Raw genomic sequence first — 19,074 nt, 5'->3', positions numbered from 1 at the left:
TTGATTCTGTCATGTGGGGTAGTAAAAAGAGAACGTAATCGAGAATGCCAAACCAAAATGACGTGTTTTTCATGAGTCTCTGTCTTCAAGTCCAAGTCAAGTCTCGAGTCAGTTCTTCACAAATCCAAGTCAAGTCTCGAGACAGTTCTTCACGAATCCAAGTCAAGTCGCAAGTCTTTTTCTTTTGTGACTTGAGAGTCCAAGTCGCAGACTCGAGTTTCCATCTCTGATTATAGGTGCCTTAAATGTTGACAAAGAATTACAATAAAGTAACAGTTACTTTCAGTATGAAGTACAGGCTTTTAATAATACTTCAATAAGACAATCTGTACACACGTTAATGCTTAACTGCTTATTTACTGGTTACTCAACTGGGTACTTCTGCTCTGTTTAGATACTTAACAGGCAACTTTCAGACCTTACATAGTCCTATGTTAGACAAAATATAGGAGTATTATGACATGCAAAATGACTGCTTGTACATTCCAGATATACAGTAAAGTATTTGCATTTGTGCGGGAGTAAAAAAATGAAGAACTTGCTTGAAAAAGTCTTTGCAAAAACATGCTGACTGTATCCAGGTACCAATCATTGTAGTAAATTGTAAATTCATCACATCAGAAAAATGATTTCTGATACTCCTGTGTAGGTAAAATATAAGCCAGTCAAAATATAGGATATCACGTCAGTTTCAAACATATAAAACCCTGCCTATTTACAATTCCAGAATTACATATTTGAAATAAATGTTACGTAAATATAATGTCTTACTGAAGAGATTGAAACAGGCCCTGATACAGATACTGAAACCAGAAATAAAGAAATGAAGATCGTATCTAATAATGTTTCTGGCATCCAACATGTTTCATATGACCGAAACAGTTACTCAGTAAAGAAATAAGCACCTAGACATTTCTAAAATTGTGAGTTTCCAGTGCAAAGCAGAAAATGTTTCTAAACTACAGAATATGATCAAGCCTATCGAAGTCCAACCACGTAATGTTTGGCTTGAGAGTAATGTATTAAAAAGCATTTGCTCATAGGTCACAGACTGGTAATCTTCAAATCAACACAGACAAAATTCACAGTATATTAGTCCATCAAGGGACAGACATGTTTGAGCAATTCATGATGATGATGATAATAATAATAATAATAATAATAATAAAAATTTAAATTGTGACCTTACTATTATAAGCTTCTATATGTATTAAGAATGAAAGGGAGACAGAAGATTATAATACTAAGGTCACAAAATGTCCATAACTAGTCTGCAGTCTATTAAAGTCTATCATGTTGTCCAGACTATAAGACACATTTTTGTCTTCTCGCAGGTCCTGCTAATTCTAGACTAAATCAATAATTTGGCAAGCAATCATTTGATCAGGCTTGTTGTCAGGAAAACATTAAAGTAAAAGAACTATTTGGTTCTCTGTGTTATTGCCATAGTGCTTCTGGACTATTTTTATCTGTGTGAATTGTATTTATTTATTTCTCAGAGTGTCCGTGCCAGTGCTGGCCATGGACTTGGCAAAACAGTTCTCCATCCCTGCCATGCTGGAGTTCAGAACACAATTATATTATCATAACAGGCTTGCAGATAATGTATGTATTACATATAATGATAAGTATTTGGGGCTTGTGCGGCCCAGTGGAGCAGCGAGTAGTGTTGCTGCCTCACAGGTCAAGGGTCCCTGGTTTGAGCCTGAGCTAGGCTTACTCAGGACTTAACCAAGTTCCTCTGGGTTCTCCAGTTTCCTCCCACCCCTTAAAAACATGCTGGTAGGTGGATTGGCTATGATAAATTTCCCTCTAGATGTGAATGCGTGTGTGCATGGTGCCTTGTAATGGACTGGCAGCCGATGGTATATTCTCGCTTCATGCCCAGTGTTCCTGATAGGATAGGATAAAGTGCTTACTCAAGATGAATGAATAAATATTTGTTGATTTTGAGAAACTAAGTCTCTTTTGTCAAACCAGAACCCATAAAAGCTTAAAGTCTAACAATGAAACTGAAAAAGGACGCTTACTAATAGAACCGATCACTGACACAAGCAGATTATAAATTATAGCACCAATTAGTCACTGAATTAGCTGGTACTAAACAAATATCAAACTAGACTTCGGAATTTAGGGCGAGAAATCAGCTGTTAACGGTAAAGTATTTGATTAACATAAGCCCAAATCACATACTTTCTAGTGTCACTAGAAAGAAACAAAACAATAAGCAGCATCATAGCAGGTACAGATATTTCCTAAAAGAAGCAGAGATAGCTGTCATTGCCACATGTACATCAATAAAAACACAAAAGTCACTAAAATGTTACAATCAATCCCATTTTCTGAAGCAGCAAATTATACTCTGATAATTACAAACAGCTTAACTAAAATTATCTCTGGACTCTGAGATAAAAGATAGCTAATATACAGATGAAATCTGCATAAGGGAAAAGAAGACATAAAAAGGCTTCTTTTTTTTTTTTAGAAAGAGACAAACTTTGAAAATCACTGTTTAACACTGCAGGAACTGCAGCTAGTTTTGAGGATGGTGTAAGGATGCGTGCACACTGCAACTTCCCTCCTGTTCATTTTCAGTGTGGAGTAGTTAGTAAATGTACAAGGGATTGCGATTGGGATTGTAGGATAGTGAGTGGCGAGAACCTAACTCACACTGTAATGGATAAAGTTGAGCTGCAGCCTCAAAGCGCTCACCAATCGGGACTTGGTGGGAAAAGTTGCTGTTGTCAGGCGTGCAGCTTGCATGTGCTGTAACCCGAGCTCTCTGTCTCTCATTCCCCCTCACTGGACTCAGTTGTCTTCAGCACTGAGTCCTCACCCAGGATCTTACACAGTTCATTCAGTCTCTGCTGCATCTTGGGAATGCCGGCGAGCTGAGCCTCCAGACGCTGCTTCTCCTCAGTGAGAGAAAGCCGAGTAGCTGTATCCAACTGCTCGAACCGCCAACCTCCCTCGCCATCAAATTGCAGCAGGTGTGTGTGGTACTTCCTGTACCATGCGACAAGAATGAGCACAACAAAGTGAGGGAATGTGGGTCACGAGTTATTAATGAAATCAGCCAGACATCTATTTATGAATGACTTTATATAATAATAGAACACAGTAGGGCTGCCACAAGTGATAGACAAATTTCAATAATAAAAAAAGTTTCGAATGGTTCGTCTATGTTATGAAGCTCTCTGTGGGACACTCTACCTCACGTCACACCACAAATGGCAAAGCTATGTGAATCAGTTAACTTATTTCTTCAAACCAATAGTGTTGATAAACAGTGTGGTGGTGATGAAGTGCTACACTGTTTAATTTCCTTATGTACAAAACTTATGTACACTTTGAATAAAGTGTGTAAAGTCATCAAGTTGCCATCTGCTTTCGGTTCACATTAAAGGTGCTGGGAGTCGATTCCAAAAAGAGTCGAGTCCCTGATTTGTAGGCATGTAAGTGTCAAGTCCAAAGCTTTGGAGTCCATTCCACACACTGAATATGACTCACTTCATGCATACCTTGTAAGTGAAAAGAATGTAGCATCTCAGTGTTTCATTGAGTGAGACAGCCAGTGGATACCAGCCTTTAATTAAACCTTGAATTTGATTGGTCGAAATTGAATGACTTGGGGCTCAAAATGAAACGAAGACCCTCTCCCAGTGAAGGAGACCATCAGTTACACTAACATATCGTAGCAAAAATGTGTGTGAAACCAATAAAAAATGTATGGAATACATTGACCTTATGTTAGATTGGGTGTCTGATTGATTTTAAAACAGTGACTGATATAAGCACTTATTCTTATGCTGTGACAGATCGTCTGATAAATGTCAGTAATTCTGTATTTTACTCAGTGACCTGTTATTTAATTAAGCCTAGTTAAGAGCTCTATAGTTAGCTAGAAAAAATATTATATAGCTAGATAAAAATATAGCTAGAAAGACATATTTTTTGATAATCTTTTTTGGCATTATCTAACCAAAGAAACAAAAAAATAAAGAATCATTAATTGCGGCCCTAAAACAGAATGCGAGTGAGTGCCGTTAACGTTTGTATTCACACTATAGGAAAACTGAGAAGGCATAATCAATTCCAATAAACTGTAATATCCCAATAAACTGTAATATTCAGTAATCTTTAAGCCTTTCTCACAGTACCCCAGCGTTCCATAACACTGGCAAAATGGGAATCAATCAACTTATCGGACATTTTCAATCAGTATAAACAAATTCATTATTTTATCACCACAAGTCTGTTATAAGATTAGTCAGGACACTGTTGGGTTTCTGTGTGTAGAGTATCGTGACTCTGTTTAGCTGTGAGAGCAGGGTGATGTGAAAGGAAAGGGGTGTGAGGGAACCACCAAAACTCCATTTTTTGGCCTCATAAGATAATTTGTTGCTCAAAAATCTTCAGTACAACCGTGACGTGTTTATGCCTTACCATAGAGAGGGCCTATGAGTAATAGACAGCAAGGAGATCCCAGCATCCTTTGCAGCCTGGAATATTTTACCCTCCACATCAATACTGACAGCACTTGTGCATTCATCCAGCAGGGCGTACTTGGGCCTAAAGAGATGAATGATAGAGAGAGAGGTTCAGATGTTAAGACAAATCTAAGGCGCACAGTGATGATCTTGCCCACGGCATGGGCTGCATATATCTTACTTGTGATAGAACATGCGAGCCATGCCCATCCGCTGCTTCTCTCCTCCTGACAGCACATCTTTCCAGTCCACCTCTGCTTCCCAACCTGCAAACACAAACAGAAATCACGTAATCATATTTATATGCAACGTGTTTATATTGTATGTTTTGCAGAAATACTTGACTATGCATTCGGATAGTCATATAACTCGGATAGTCATACTCCATAAAGTACAAGTTGCATTATAAGAGGGATGGATTTGCATTGGTTGGTAAACATATACAGTATATGGAGGCTGATGCTTTTTTTTTTAGTTTTGCACTGAAGCTACGAGGCTAATATTTTTAATGCTAATTAACTACAACAATTAACTACTTTTTTTTTTTTTTTACTGATCTTTACCAAGGGTGCCAATAATTCTGGAGCTGACTGTAAAGTTCCGCCCAGCTCAAATCATTCAGAAGAAAATAGCAGAAAAAAGACATTTAGAAAATTCACAACAGAAATTATTATTAAAATGGTCACAGTCATCCTGGTAAAAGTCACATTACGTATTAAGCATTCGTAATACTGTGGTTAAATTGCCTCTAGCTAGAAAACACCCATTCTCTATTCTCTCTCACATCCAGACATATCCGTATCCCATTCACTGACTCTGAACAACCTCATTAAGCTTCAGTCTCATTACAAAAGGCCTTTTGCGGATCAGAAGGCTTTTTTAAGTGGAGTTGAGTAAAAGTTATTCAGGAGTGGCGCGGCCAGCGTACCTCCTTCTCGGGTGACGATGTGTTTGAGGTTGACAATATCCAGAATGTCTTCCAGGTCTTTGTCTCTATAGCCCTTCTCATGCATGTCCTCCACAGAGTCGGGGTAGGTCACTTGATCTCGTAGTGTCCCAATAGACATGTAAGGCCTGTAAAGAGGATGCACATTCTAGCACAGTGTGACGGCTGCTCTACTGAGTCTGTTCCTTACTTGAGCTGAGGAATGTTTGAATTAGCGAATGTGACCCTGTCAGTACTGATAACATAAAAATAAACTGGAATAATTAAATCAAACCTCATTTCTATTTTGTGCTGATATTCACAATACTGTTAATACATGATTAATTAAATAATAATTAAAATTAGAATATAATAATAGTAATAATAATAATAATAATAAGGATATTAGTATAAAATATTAGTACAATAGATCCAAAATTCTAATAATGCTTCTTCCTTTACTTCCTGTTTCATCTTGAATATTCACTGTACTACAGAGTGAAATGTGTGAGCCTGATAAATATTTCAGCAGTAAGAGCTCAAGTTTCCTGTTCTCAGCAGAATCTTCCAGCTTCAGTTACCGTCTCACTCCTGTTACACTGCATGGACTACGCCCCTGGTGTGGTGGAGTATCTGTCACAATGTGTGTATAGGTGGGTAGGTGGGTGTATGTTGCAGTGAATTGGTGTGGATGGCTGTGTGACTAGACATGTGTGTTTTGTCTGTGCAAGTAAATGGACAATACACCGAACAGCCATAACATTAAAACCACCGCCTGTTTTGTGCCGCAAAAACAGTTCAGACCCGTCGAGGCATGGACTCTACAAGACCTCTGAAGGTGTGCTGTGGGATCCGGCACCAAGACGTTTGCACCAGATCCTTTAAGTCCTGTAAGTTATGAGGTGGGGCCTCCATGGATCAGACTTGTTTGTCCAACACGTCCAACAGATACTCGATCGGATTGAGATCTGGGGAATTTGGAGGCAACATCTTGAACTCTTTGTCATGTTCCTCAAACCGTTCCTGAACATTTTCTGCAGTGTGTCAGGGCGCATTAGCCTGCTGAAAGAGGACACTGACATTTCGTTTAAGAGATTCTCTAACCCAGTCTTCCAGCCATCACAATTTGGCCATTGTCAAAGTTGCTCAGATCCTTACGCTTGCCCAACACATCAAACTTGAGAGCGGACTTTTCACTTGCTGCCTAATATATCCCACCCTTTGACTGGTCCCGTGTTATTCACGTCAACTTTCAGTGGTTTTAATGTTATGGCTGATCGGTATATGTCTGAATGACTGTGTGTGTGTGTGTGTGTGTGTGTGTGTGTGCTCACCTCTGTGGGATGTAGAACATGTGCTGTGGAGCAGGTTTGTACAACATGCCACTGTACACAGGCCAGAGACCGCTAAGGATGCGGAAGAGAGAGCTTTTACCACAGCCGTTAGGTCCTGTGATCAGCAGGTGCATACCCTCCTCGACCTACACACCATACATCACAAACACACACACACACACACACACACACACTTTCATAAACACATTCCTGCAATGTTTTTAACAACCAAAGTGATGAAGTAAATGCTCTTATTTTTTTTATTCAAACATGTTTCTACTACTCTTGTCAGGCTGTTTTCACTGGTGCAGTCCTAAATCTATTTTGCTTAGGTGTTATCAAGTGCTATACTTATCTCACAGATCTGAAATAGCAATGACTGATGCTTTAAAGTAAACCATTATATACAAATCATGTGCTTTATAAAACAAGGGACATGTCCTACTTCTTACCTTAAAGTTCAGGCTGGAAACAACCACATCTGCATTTGGAGTGATGATGGGAACATTCTCACACACTATACCCTTGTCCACATCAATCACTTTTCCTAAGAAGGAAAAAAAAAAAGGCTAAATCAGAAGTTTTAAAAATATATAATATTTTTGAGAATCATTTTGTTGTTGGGAAAAAGTTTTATTTATGTTAGAATACAGGAATAAAAAAAAAAAAAAGATAATGAAGTGGCTAGCTGTAAAATGAACTGGACCACATCAACAGATCCAGTTACTGTCCCTGGATGCTCATCTAAATCGCAAATTAGCTAATGTCTGATGGTTCAACTGTTAGTTTTTTCTCACAGAATGCTTTTGGAGAGCCAATCGATTAAACACTGCTTACAATTTAGCAAATACTGCTGAAAATTATAATCCTTACATCTAAGTATTCCTATAAGAAGCACTGTATGAAACAGGCTGTATGTGTCGCCTTCTAGTAGCAAAATAGTAGAGCATCTACTGTAACTATGGTCAGTTTAAAAAAAGCATGTCTAATGTTTCAGAAACCATGAAAATACCAGCAGAATATGTGTCGCATGTTCAGGCTAGCAAAATGGAAAATGCAGGCATGCAAAATCTGAGCGGGTGTATGCTTCTGTGTTGTCTATCATTCAGTCTGCATATGAGAATTCATGTATTATGTAGAAGCAAATTCTCTAATTGCATCTGAAGGATCAGTTTTTAGTTGGTATTGCTCTGTTGCATCATCCTACTGATATTTTATTTCTCCTGTCCCTCAACCATAAAAAGGTTATAGGGATATTTTTTGTTTGCTGCTTACATATTTTCTGAATATATTAGCTCGAATATTTCTTCGTGCCATGCTGGACCTTGCTACTTGATTCTGAATCCTGCTGCCATCTGTACTAGAAAATATAAAGACAAGCTTTATAATATTTCCGATGGGTTTTTAACTAGTCTATTTAAGTCAGGGTTGTAGCTCCATGCGCACTATTCCCCTGTGTTAATGCTGTACCTTTGATCTCTAATGGACCATCAATGTGCAGTTCAGGCCTCCCGCCACCGTTCTCTCCAGCTGCTGCTGTCACGGAGACCAACGCACGCTTATACACTCCCCTCTGCACCTCCTCAAACACCAGGAACATGTTGTGGACGCGGGCTGTGTATCCGGCCAGCTCAGTGACCTGCAGAACACAGGAAGAGTCTGGTCAGTGGGGTTAAGTCAATCCAACCCTGTATTTATCCGAGGCTGGCTTAGTTCATTTTCCAAGAACTGATATTTATTAAACCTGAGCCAATATTATAAAAAGGGGTTTTCTGCACATGATTAATTTATCGCCTTCGAAGATTTAAGGGAGCAAAAATGATACTTTTGATTTGTTAGCTATTTGGTTTGGATTTGGTTTGGTTGCACACTGCACATAATTAAACAAACAAACAAACAAACAAACAAAATAGGCAGAGGGGCATGTATGACAGAAAATGCACAGTACTCGTAATTTTCATTCATGAATTAATTGGTCTGAAATATGACAATGGAAGAATGTAAACAAACTTTTTCCAAGTGCTTGCAGGAATCTCAAAATCACCCAAGCTATCAATAATCGATTACTGTATATACATATAAATTAATACTGTAACCAGCATGTTCTTTTTTTGTTCATCAGTCTTAAATATGCAGAACAGATTGCATTTTTGCAGAGCTACAGCTCTGTCCTTTGGCTCAGTTTGTGCCTCGTGGATTGGTTTGGCAGCTACAGAATTTTTGTTTACTATTTACTATTTAGCACTACCAAAAAGAAAACATACTATTACTATTTAGCACTACCTACTATTTAGTTCACTACCTGTGATTGGGTCAATTTAGGGTCAAATGATTTTTTTTTCACTGTGTCCAACCATGCTGGAGTTCATTTGGAACTGGACTAGCACATCAATTAGACGGTTTCAAACTGTTTTGGTCTACACTTCTTAACTGACAAAGGGGGAAAATGCACCAGGGTTTGATTAAATCTGACTAAATGCTGCATATGTGAAAGGCCATAAAGTAACCAAGTCAGCTCTGCTGATCTTACTGATTCACTCTGAAAACTCACGGGAATATTTAGCAAGAGTTGTGTTTAGAGAAGCATAGATATACTGCCTTCCTCAGACTCATGCAGGGGAAGTCCTTTGCAGTCTTCAGGGACAACAACAAGTGTCAACAAATCTGGATGCTGCTGCCATAGTGATGAGCTCTACCCATGAGATTAAGGATATGCATTGATTGAAAATGGTTGAGTCAGGGAGCCTCTCCATAATGGTCTTTAGGACAGCAGAATGCCTGAGCTTGAGCATTTGTGATGTAAGACTAACTGCTGCTAATCAACAGATGGTAGATTTAATCTCTCACTTAATCACTAAGACTCACAGTGGTACACTAGAGCCAAAACACATGGCCAAAGCCATCTTTCAGTGAGATATCCAGATGCCAAAGCTATATAGGAACAGAGGGAAGTGTGATCTAGGAGCTGTAATGTCACATACGTTATTGCTAATGATGTTTGAAAGCAGGAAAGGTCCAATGCTATGATCAGGACTATGATTATTCTTGTATTACTTAGCATACTTCCATTCGCATGTTGTATAGGTTACATACCAATGTAGTCTCACCCTCTAATAGGCCTGTAATTGTGCTTGTTATGTATCTTGCATATTGTAATCTCTGTGTATTGTGAGACTCTGCAAGGTATGTCACTTTTTTTGCTAGAGTGATGAACTACCATTTCCCACTGCTTCACATATCTGCTTTTTTGCCCACAAGCCCCATGAAACCATCTTGTGCTATCAAAATAAAGCCTAGTGTTACTACAGAGTCTGGTCCAAGGTGTATTCCCGGTTTGTGCCTGGTGTTCCTGTGATAGGCTCCAGATCCACCATGACACTGACCAAGACACAACAGAAGATGAATGCATGAATAGTGTTACAGTGTGAATCACCAGCCTAATCTCTGAAGAGAGTTAAATGTATGTTATGATCTTTGATGGCTTACCAGAAAAACATTTCATGGATACCCAGTTTATGAGTCAGTCAAAGAGTTAAGCAAATATTGAAAGTCCCTGACGCTGTGAATGTAGTGGGTAGTGGTGTTAGAATTGTTGTTGGAGGTATGAAACCACCTTTGTGTCCCATGCAGTTAGTCAGTTTGCCCAACAACATGAGCATGAGCATCTCTGAGACCACCACGAATGCCTATCCTAAGGACGCCATACTACCAGTCTATGGTGAGTGGCTCTGTATACCCTGTTCTGAGGCAAACATACATAGCAGTCTATGTTTGGTAATGTTTTCATCTCAAACTGGGTTCCTTTTTTCCATCAAGGTTGATGGTTGCCCCAGACTCACTGGTGTGCAAATTAACAGACTTACTGATGCTCAAGTTTCCTGACCTGCCAGCATGCTTCACTGACCCATCTCTACTCGAGTTCCTTGACCCAACAGCGTGCTTTACAAATTAGTTTGCACTTGACTTTCCAGATATGCTGAAACCTTTTCTCACATTGATGAGGGCAACATTCTGTGTGGAGGAGCTGCAGCAGCAAGTCCATTGTTTGTACAACCCCAATTCTGAAAAAGTTGGGACAGTATCGAAAATGCAAACAAACAAAAAAGAGTCACTCGAAAATTCAGTTCACTCTGTTCTATATTGAAACACACATTATTAACAAATTATTTTATGTTTTACTTTGTGAAATTAATTTATTTTTGAAAACATACACTCATTTAAAATCTGATGACTGCAACAAACAGTCGACAGTAGACTGTTTACCACTGTGTAACATCACCTTTTCTTTTACTAACACTTATTAAGCGTTTGGGTGCTGAGTGAAGACACCAGTTGGTTAAGTTTAGCAAGCAGAATTTCCGCCCATTCATCCATTATGCATTTCTTCAGCTGCATAACTGTACAGGGCCTTCGTTGCTTTATTTTATGCTTCATAATGCGCCACACATTCTCAATCAGAGACAGATCAGGACTGCAGGCAGGCCATGCTAGCATCCACACTCTCCGTTTACGCAACCATGCGCTTGTAATCCGGACAGAATATGGTTTGGCGTTGTCCTGCTCTGGATGGCAGCATATGTTGCTGCAAAATGTTTACATATTTTTCTGTATTAATGCTGCCCGCACATATAACCATGCCATGTGCACTGACACACCCACATACCCCCATACACACCCCCATACCATGACAGATGCTGGCTTTTGGACCCGACACTGATAACAGCTTGGATGGTCTTTTTCCTCTTTGGCCCTGAGAGCACAACGGCTCTTTTGTCCAAAACCTAATCGAAATGATGATTCATCAGACCACAAAACACAATTCCACTGTGCTGCTGTCCATCTCAGATGAGACCGAACCCAGAGAAGTTGGCTGTGCTTCTGGACAGTGTTGATGTAGGGCTTCTGCTTTGCATAGTGAAGCCTTAACTTGCATCTGTGGATGCAGCTGCGAATGGTGTTGACTGACAAAGGTTTACCAAAGTATTCCCGAGCCCATGTTAGGATATCCATTACAATGGTTTTGAAGACAGTGACGTCTGAGGGATCGGAGATCACGGACATTCAGAAGTGGTTTTCAGCCTTGCCCTTTAAGCACCGAGATTAGACCGGATTCCTTGAATCTTTTAATTATATTGTGCACTGTATAAGGTGAAATGCCCCAAATCCTACCAATTTGTTTTTGGGGAATGCTGTTCTCAAAGTGTTGGATTATTCGCTGACGCATCTGTTGGTAGATTTGGAGCCTCAACCCATCTTTGCTCTTGAAGGACTAGGCATTTTTTGGTGGTTCCTTATATACTATGATTAGACGATTGCCTCACCTGTTTCACATCACCTTCTTATTTCAACTTGTCACATCGCTATTAGTCCTAAATTGCCCCTGTCCCAACTTTTTTGGAATGTGTTACATGCATCCATTAAAAAAAATAAAATAAACGTTTATCTTCAAAAAACTATGCAGTTGATTAGGTAAAACATAAAATACCTTGTCTTTATACAATTTTTGTTCAAAGTACATTTACAAATCGCTCCTCTTTGTTTTTATTAGCATAATTCACAGCTTTTCAAGAAATGGCATTTCAAACAGGGATCTAGCAAAACATGCAAACTAGCCAAAGTAGAAAAGCTCAAATTCATGTAGAAACATTTGCTATGAAGTTGTGTTTCTAAGTGTACTGTGAGTTATATTCAAGCACAATAGGGAGCTTCCCATTTACCCTTTTTACATACTGTATCTTTCTTTATGTATAACTCTCATATCCCAAAGGATTCTTCAGACCTCAGATGGCTCTAAATGTCTCAGAAGTCTTTAACACATCTATCTCTCTCTCTCTCTCTCTCTCTCTCTCTCTCTCTCTCTCTCTCTCTCTCTCTCTCTCTCAACCTCTGTATACTTATTAGCCAAATTGTTGCTATTGCTATTATTTGTGAGTGTCAAGATGAAGCAATTCAACTTGGTATTGGGAGGCAACAGTGAATGAAATTCTGTACAATTCATTTTCATTCTATAGTTTTAACAAATTAACAACTTTCAACAATAGACAATGTCACAATGCAGCTTTAGTAGAATCTGGATGTTACTGTAGGTTTACAGATTCCTTGAGCAATGAGCAATGAGTAAGCCAGAGCTGCCAGTGGCAAGGAAAACTCCCTGAGATGACATTAGGAAGAAGCCTTGAGAGGAAACAGACTCAAAAAGGAACCCATATTCTTCTGGGATTATATAGTGGGATTATAAATCACTGTATACTGTAAAGTCAAACAGTACTACGTGCTTTGAACAGATGTTTAGTATGAGCATATTGTGAATTATACGGTTATATAATACAATACAACACAACATACATTTTTTTTTATTACTGCTATATTATAATTGAGAAAAATGACCAAATTGATTTATTTTATTTCCTGGTTCTCTTTCTCGACCATGTTTTTATGAGCCCTTCAGTCCAGGAAAGGAGGGAACGGTCCCTGTAAGGAAGGTATGACTTCTGAACCTGTCAGCCCCAGTGAGGGAGATGTGGACACTATGCTTGTCAGTGTCAAGGAAGTAGACCTGGTCTCTGTTAAATTCAGTCCCACCTACTGTACAGTAATTGTCAATGGCAGCAAAAGAGGCATAGACTCTGTGCCTATCGGTCCCAAGTAACCCAGTTATGGCCTCAAACTCCTTAAACACCTTTTCCCATTAAAACTGACCTGTTTTTACAATACTGAATTGTTCTGGATTGCATCAAATCTATTATTATTTTTCACTGAATTACAAGTTTAAATGTGGCTTTCATAGGTTAAACGTATAAAAACGTGCATCATAGTGTCTTACTATTAAAAAAAAATAATTTTCATTCAAAAAATTTTGTAGCACCTATATTTATTGTACTGTTTTATTATACTGTATTTAGGGATGCATTGATACCGATACTGGTATTGATCTGATACAGTGCTCACTTATACTCGTACAAAATTCAGATGCACCAAAAACAATAAAACATAGTTTACTTAAAGCTATATAAAAGCCTTTTTCTGAAGTGAAACTAAACTTTCTCCACAAGCACCCTACTTGCTAGCTAAAGCACTTAATTTAGTCAGCGTTAAAAAGAACGAACCTAGTAGCCTACATACATGTGTGCAATTTTATTTAAATGAATGAGTCTTTATTGATCACATATATATTGCAGAACAGTGAAATTCTTTTCTTCACATACCCCAACATATTAGGAAGTTAGGGTCAGAGTGCAAGGTCAGCCATGATACAGTGCCCCTGGAGCAGAGAGGGTTAAGGGCCTTGCTCAAGGGTCCAACAGTGGCAGCACTGGGGCTTGAACCCCCGACCTTCCGATCAGTAACCCAGAGCCTTAACCCCCAAGCCACCATTGCCCACCATTGTTCTGTGATTTCCCTGATTAATTAATACTAAGTAGGTTACTAATTTCAGTATCAAAAAAAAAAAAACAACAAACAGGAACTCGTACTCGGTCTTACCTCTTTGTAGGAGGACATGATCCTCTCAATGGCGTCTGCCCCTGATGCTAGAAGATTACGTGCAGTCGTGAAGGCTTCTGTCCTCTCGCTCACTAACACCTGCGTTTGGCCATCTGCAAGTTCTATAAAGAAGGATGTAATGTTAAGTTTCAAACTCTAATCAACTTTCACAATAGTACACACTTCGCAATTACAGTGCTGTTGTAATTCTGAAATCATGATAATTAGTAGTCATCTGTTTGTGTTTCAACTCTATCAGAAGACACTCGTTTGATTATGTCTGGGAAAAGAATGGAAAGGAAATGCATAAAACCCAGGGATCTTTGTGTCTGTTTACTGGCACAGCATTGATAATGAGCTCACTGCATTTCAACATACTGCATAATTCTTCCGTGTCTTTTATGAATGGATTCCTTTCATTAAGAATTCTAATAAACGGACTTCCCGAACCACATGCTTTCTACAGTAACGGTAAAACTTCACAGTATTCACAGTTATGTATCCACAGAAATCCTGAACCCTACTGAAACAATAACAGTAAGTGAAATTGCTTAAGATGCTTACCGTTGTCAGCAAAGCCGGTGGCAGTGATGATGGGCACTGCCACCATAACAAGGCCACATGCACTCCAAACGTACTTCATGAGGAACTGCTCGATCATGATGTACCACAAGCGCTTGGACAGGATCAGATTCATCTGCTCAGCCAGAGCCTTGTAGCACTTCTGCAGTTGCAGCATCTCTACCTGTCCCATAGAAAAGAAAAAAAGGTGCAGAATTTTATATCATACATGAAGCAGGGGTGTAGCAACATCCTCAGCAATTAATTAATAGCTAGTGTGCTGAATTAACACACAAAGCTGTTACAGTAGTGCTGAAACTACTATTATGTGCTTGAATGAATTATTATAGTTTTTAATGATCTCTTCCAGAGATTGAATTACTTCTGTGAACATTTAACACCTACAATAGTAAAAAAAAAAAAAAATTACTTGCACGGCTGTCTAACAGCTCCAGGGTTTCTGGTTCAGTTCTGAGCTCGGGTTACTGTCTGTGTAGAGTTTCTGTACATGTCTGCATAGGTTTCCTCCAGGTTCTCCAGTTTCCATCCACCTGACAAATTCATGCCACTAGGTGGACAGGTAATGCTAAATTACTATTAAAAGTGTGAATTTTATGTACAGTATAGATGGTAGAGGTCGACCAATTGTTTGGTTTTGGCAATTAATCAGCACAGAGAACCGATTGCTGGGAGTTCCGGTTATTAGCAAAAATCCACACTGGTAGTTTTTCCCGGTTGCATTCGTTGTGGGAGCGGCTGAAAAGAGTCTGCTGTCATTATACAGTACGAGAAAGGCGTGAAATAAAAACTAGCACTGACAAAATTTGTTGTGTTATTTGAAGTGTTTTTTTTGTTTGTTTGTTTTTAAAAAAAATTTTTTTATTCATTTTGGATGTCTCTATTTTTATTTGTTATTTGGGGTGTTACTTTTTGGCTCAGTTTGGATGTATATCTTAGTTACTTTTATCATTTTTACTAGTTAATGCATATTCATATTTATATATTTATTTCATTTAAGAAAAAGTACTGTACATTTTCATGGTACAGTCAGTACTGTTTATTTTCGTGATAAAGTTCGGCAATATTTTACTTTGAGTGTTATGTTTTTAATCAGTATCAATTTTTAAAACTTCGGTATCCGTAAAATCCACTGTGGGTCGACCTTTAATAGATGGTGCCATGTGATGGACTGGTGTCCCAATCAGGGTGTGTCCATGGCATGCCTCATACCCAGATTCACTGCAACCCTGACCAGGATAAAGCAGGTAGCCTATTGAAGATGAATGAATGAATGAATAATATCCAATAAGATCCCTAATGCAGCCCAAACTAAGTTCTGAAAAAACTTGAGGCACACATATCTTCGTTAAAAGCCACTGTAACTATCTTTACGATGTTTCTGGATAAGAGAAATGCGCGTGATGCGCAATGCATACTACACACTGCAACTGCTCCAAAATTCAACACTTTAGACAAGGACTCACCTTGTGTCCTCCGTAGAAGGCAATCTCCTCCGCATGTGCGATAATCCTCGAGTGGGCGTGGCGCAGATGCCCCTTCCTGCGCGCCTCCTCAGCCACCAGTTGGCCGAACGTCGGGGAACACCAGCGCAGCACTTTAGCGGTGATGAACACCACCAGGCCGGCTAGCAGCGTGGGCCCCGTGGCCCCGGCGCCGCGCGACCTCGCGGTCTGGATGAGCGTGTATGAGGTGAGGATAACGTCTAGCACTGGCTTGGTGAGGTTGGAGTAGAGGCGCGCGACAGACTGAGCAAACATCGCTACGTCCTCCGTGAGCGAGTGATCGGGATTGGCCAGCCTCGCGTCCATGTTCGCCACACGGTAGTAAGTCTGGCCGGCGAAGTAGGTCGCGTAGGCGTGCTGCACGAGGCGCGTGCGCAAGGCCAGCGCGAGCTTTCCCTCTAGGTAGCGGATCGCGCTGTTTACGAATGTGGCAGGCACGGCCACGAGCAGCCACTTCATCAGCTTGGCGATGAAGCTGCGCGGCCGCTTCTCCACGATGCTCTTGACGATCTTGCCATCCAAGCCGGCCACGTAGATGGACAGGAATGTCCGCGAGACCAGAGCCGCCGAGTGTAAGGAGAGCAAGGCTAGTTCTCGGGTCGCGAGCTTCGGAAAAATGATTCTGATCAGATCGAGGATCTGTCTAAAGAACCGCGCGTCCACGCCGGGCGTCCTGGGATTCTCATCAGGACCGGAAACGGTTTCTAATGCAGATCTATGCGTCGGCACCAGTCCATTCTGCTCTCGTTGTCCGTTAGCGGTGCTTTTGCGCTCTGTGCGTTTACCGAGCCGTTTGTAGATGACAGGGTAAAGGGTTTTTAAGCCGTATGCAGCTGCTGCGAGGATCACGGCTCGTCTGGCCGCTGCGCTCTTATTCCATTTCACCTCAGACGCTGCATGCAATATGCTGCTCATTTTTACCCCCTATATTCACCGCCGGAGCTCTCTAATCCGCATCCATCGGGTTATGCAAATCCTTATTCACTCTTCTTGGTGAGCCGGTTTGCTGCAGCACCGTTTTTTGCTTCTTTCCGTCACTCCGGTTACGATGCGGCGTTTCGCGTTTGCCACGCCTCCGAGGAATACGATTGGTCACATCAGTGATATGACTGTGCACGAGCTGTGCTCTTAGATGTTATTGATGGGAATTCCGGCTGAGCCAAAGAATCAGTGAGTCAGATCATTTGACTCAGCTCAAGGATAAGAGCCGACTCGTTCGACTCCCAGATGCCTTTCTTTTCTAAACCGAGACACCGTTTGCCATATTTTGCCACCATGATATTCATCTTTGCCTAACTATAACTGGTATTATTTCTCAGGATATTACTTTACCTTCTTATGAAAATGCACTATATGGGCTCCATTTAAATAATCCATAAATAAGCAAGTGTATACAAGCCTATACAGTAAACATTTCCGCATTAATATTACTGTGCCTCCTGTGTTTGTGCTTTTAAGAAGATCCATTTCCATGTATCCAGAATGAAATAAATATTGAGGCCTACACTCCTGGTTAAAAAAAAAAGACCAAATGGCAAAATATAAGAAATTTAATGGTCTTATAAACAAATCATTATCCAGGAAATTAGTAAGAATTGAACCAATCGTAACTTAGTATGGGATAGCTTGTCCCTTTGATTTGTTTAAATGTTTAATCGTTGTGGGTAAACTTGCGGACAACTTTTTATTTTAATTTTTTTAAATACTTTGTATTATTTGTTTTATTTCTTTTTACTTTGTAAGTTATTTACATTTTGTACATAGAGACGTGTGTTAGTTTTAATTTTATATCAAACACTTGCAAATGGTATCAAATGGTGGCACAGGGGGTCTCAGGAGTGCATTTGTTTAATTCTTGCTAATTTTATTACCAGTGATTTGTTGTTAAGACCATTAGAACTTTAATATGTTGCCATTTTGGGTTTGGCCCATTTTTTTTTCTTTTGCCCGGGAGTGTCCATACAGTTCTCCCTGTCATTTCTGTCTCATACACACAGCTGGGAGTCAAACACTCACCTCATCATTCACACTAAGCAACAGCTCGGATGTTGAAAGGAGGTTTCCATGGAAACATTTCGATTCAATTACACTGCAAGAGTTTGCATGCCTCGCCGACATCTCCACAAAAATGTGAGTCGGTTCCCAGCGTTCACTGCAGAATTGACTCTTTGGCTTACGACACATCACAGTGAATTGACACAGTATACATATCTCATAGGCAGGTAGCTGTCTGATCCTTGGTGGCTATCGGGATGAGTAAAGAGTGTTTCATGAGGCAGACTGTCTGAATGCACCCTATAGGCCTAGATTAAACAGATTTAGTTTGAGAGCCGAACTCTAGAGGACCGTCATCCGGTGGAACATTTTTTTTTCAAAGATACACAATACAAAATAATGAACTATAAATATTTTAGCCTAATGAATTTCCTGCAGTGACACCATAACGTGAAATCTAGGCCTAATAAAAAATAGTTGAATGGCCTAACAAGCAGCTTTCTAGCTACCACTCGGCTCATAACATAGTCCCATTTTCTAAACGAAACAAATTTGTGAGATCAACAGGGTGGAATATAGGCAAAACGATCAATGATATCTTGATCCAGTTAATTCAGTTCAAAATATATTCGTCATTTTAGCGTTTGGCTTTACAGGTATTAACATTTAATAACAGTGACATTAATAAAATAAAAATGCTTATCAAATTCTTATTGATAATTGTCATATTTCAGCATTTAATACTACTTACAATATCCAATAAT

At 39.7% G+C, this 19,074-nt stretch overlaps 1 protein-coding gene across 1 annotated transcript; it reads right to left on the bottom strand.

Annotated features, from left to right (window-relative positions):
- Positions 1 to 302: 302 nt before the first annotated feature.
- LOC108280146 (ATP-binding cassette sub-family D member 2) lies at positions 303 to 18,739 on the bottom strand. The gene is made up of 10 exons (XM_017494926.3): positions 16,277 to 18,739; positions 14,796 to 14,976; positions 14,232 to 14,353; positions 8,220 to 8,388; positions 7,202 to 7,296; positions 6,750 to 6,895; positions 5,419 to 5,564; positions 4,672 to 4,756; positions 4,447 to 4,572; positions 303 to 3,006 (listed from the first exon to the last, which is right to left on the bottom strand). The coding sequence occupies exons 1-10, from the start codon at positions 17,228 to 17,230 to the stop codon at positions 2,790 to 2,792; spliced, it is 2,241 nt and encodes a 746-aa protein (XP_017350415.1). The 5' UTR covers positions 17,231 to 18,739; the 3' UTR covers positions 303 to 2,789.
- Between the last annotated feature and the right edge of the window lie 335 nt (positions 18,740 to 19,074).

This window comes from Ictalurus punctatus, chromosome 19 (genome assembly GCF_001660625.3).
Source record: "Ictalurus punctatus breed USDA103 chromosome 19, Coco_2.0, whole genome shotgun sequence".
NCBI classification, from domain to species: domain Eukaryota; kingdom Metazoa; phylum Chordata; class Actinopteri; order Siluriformes; family Ictaluridae; genus Ictalurus; species Ictalurus punctatus.
This window is presented reverse-complemented; position numbering and strand designations above follow the sequence as displayed.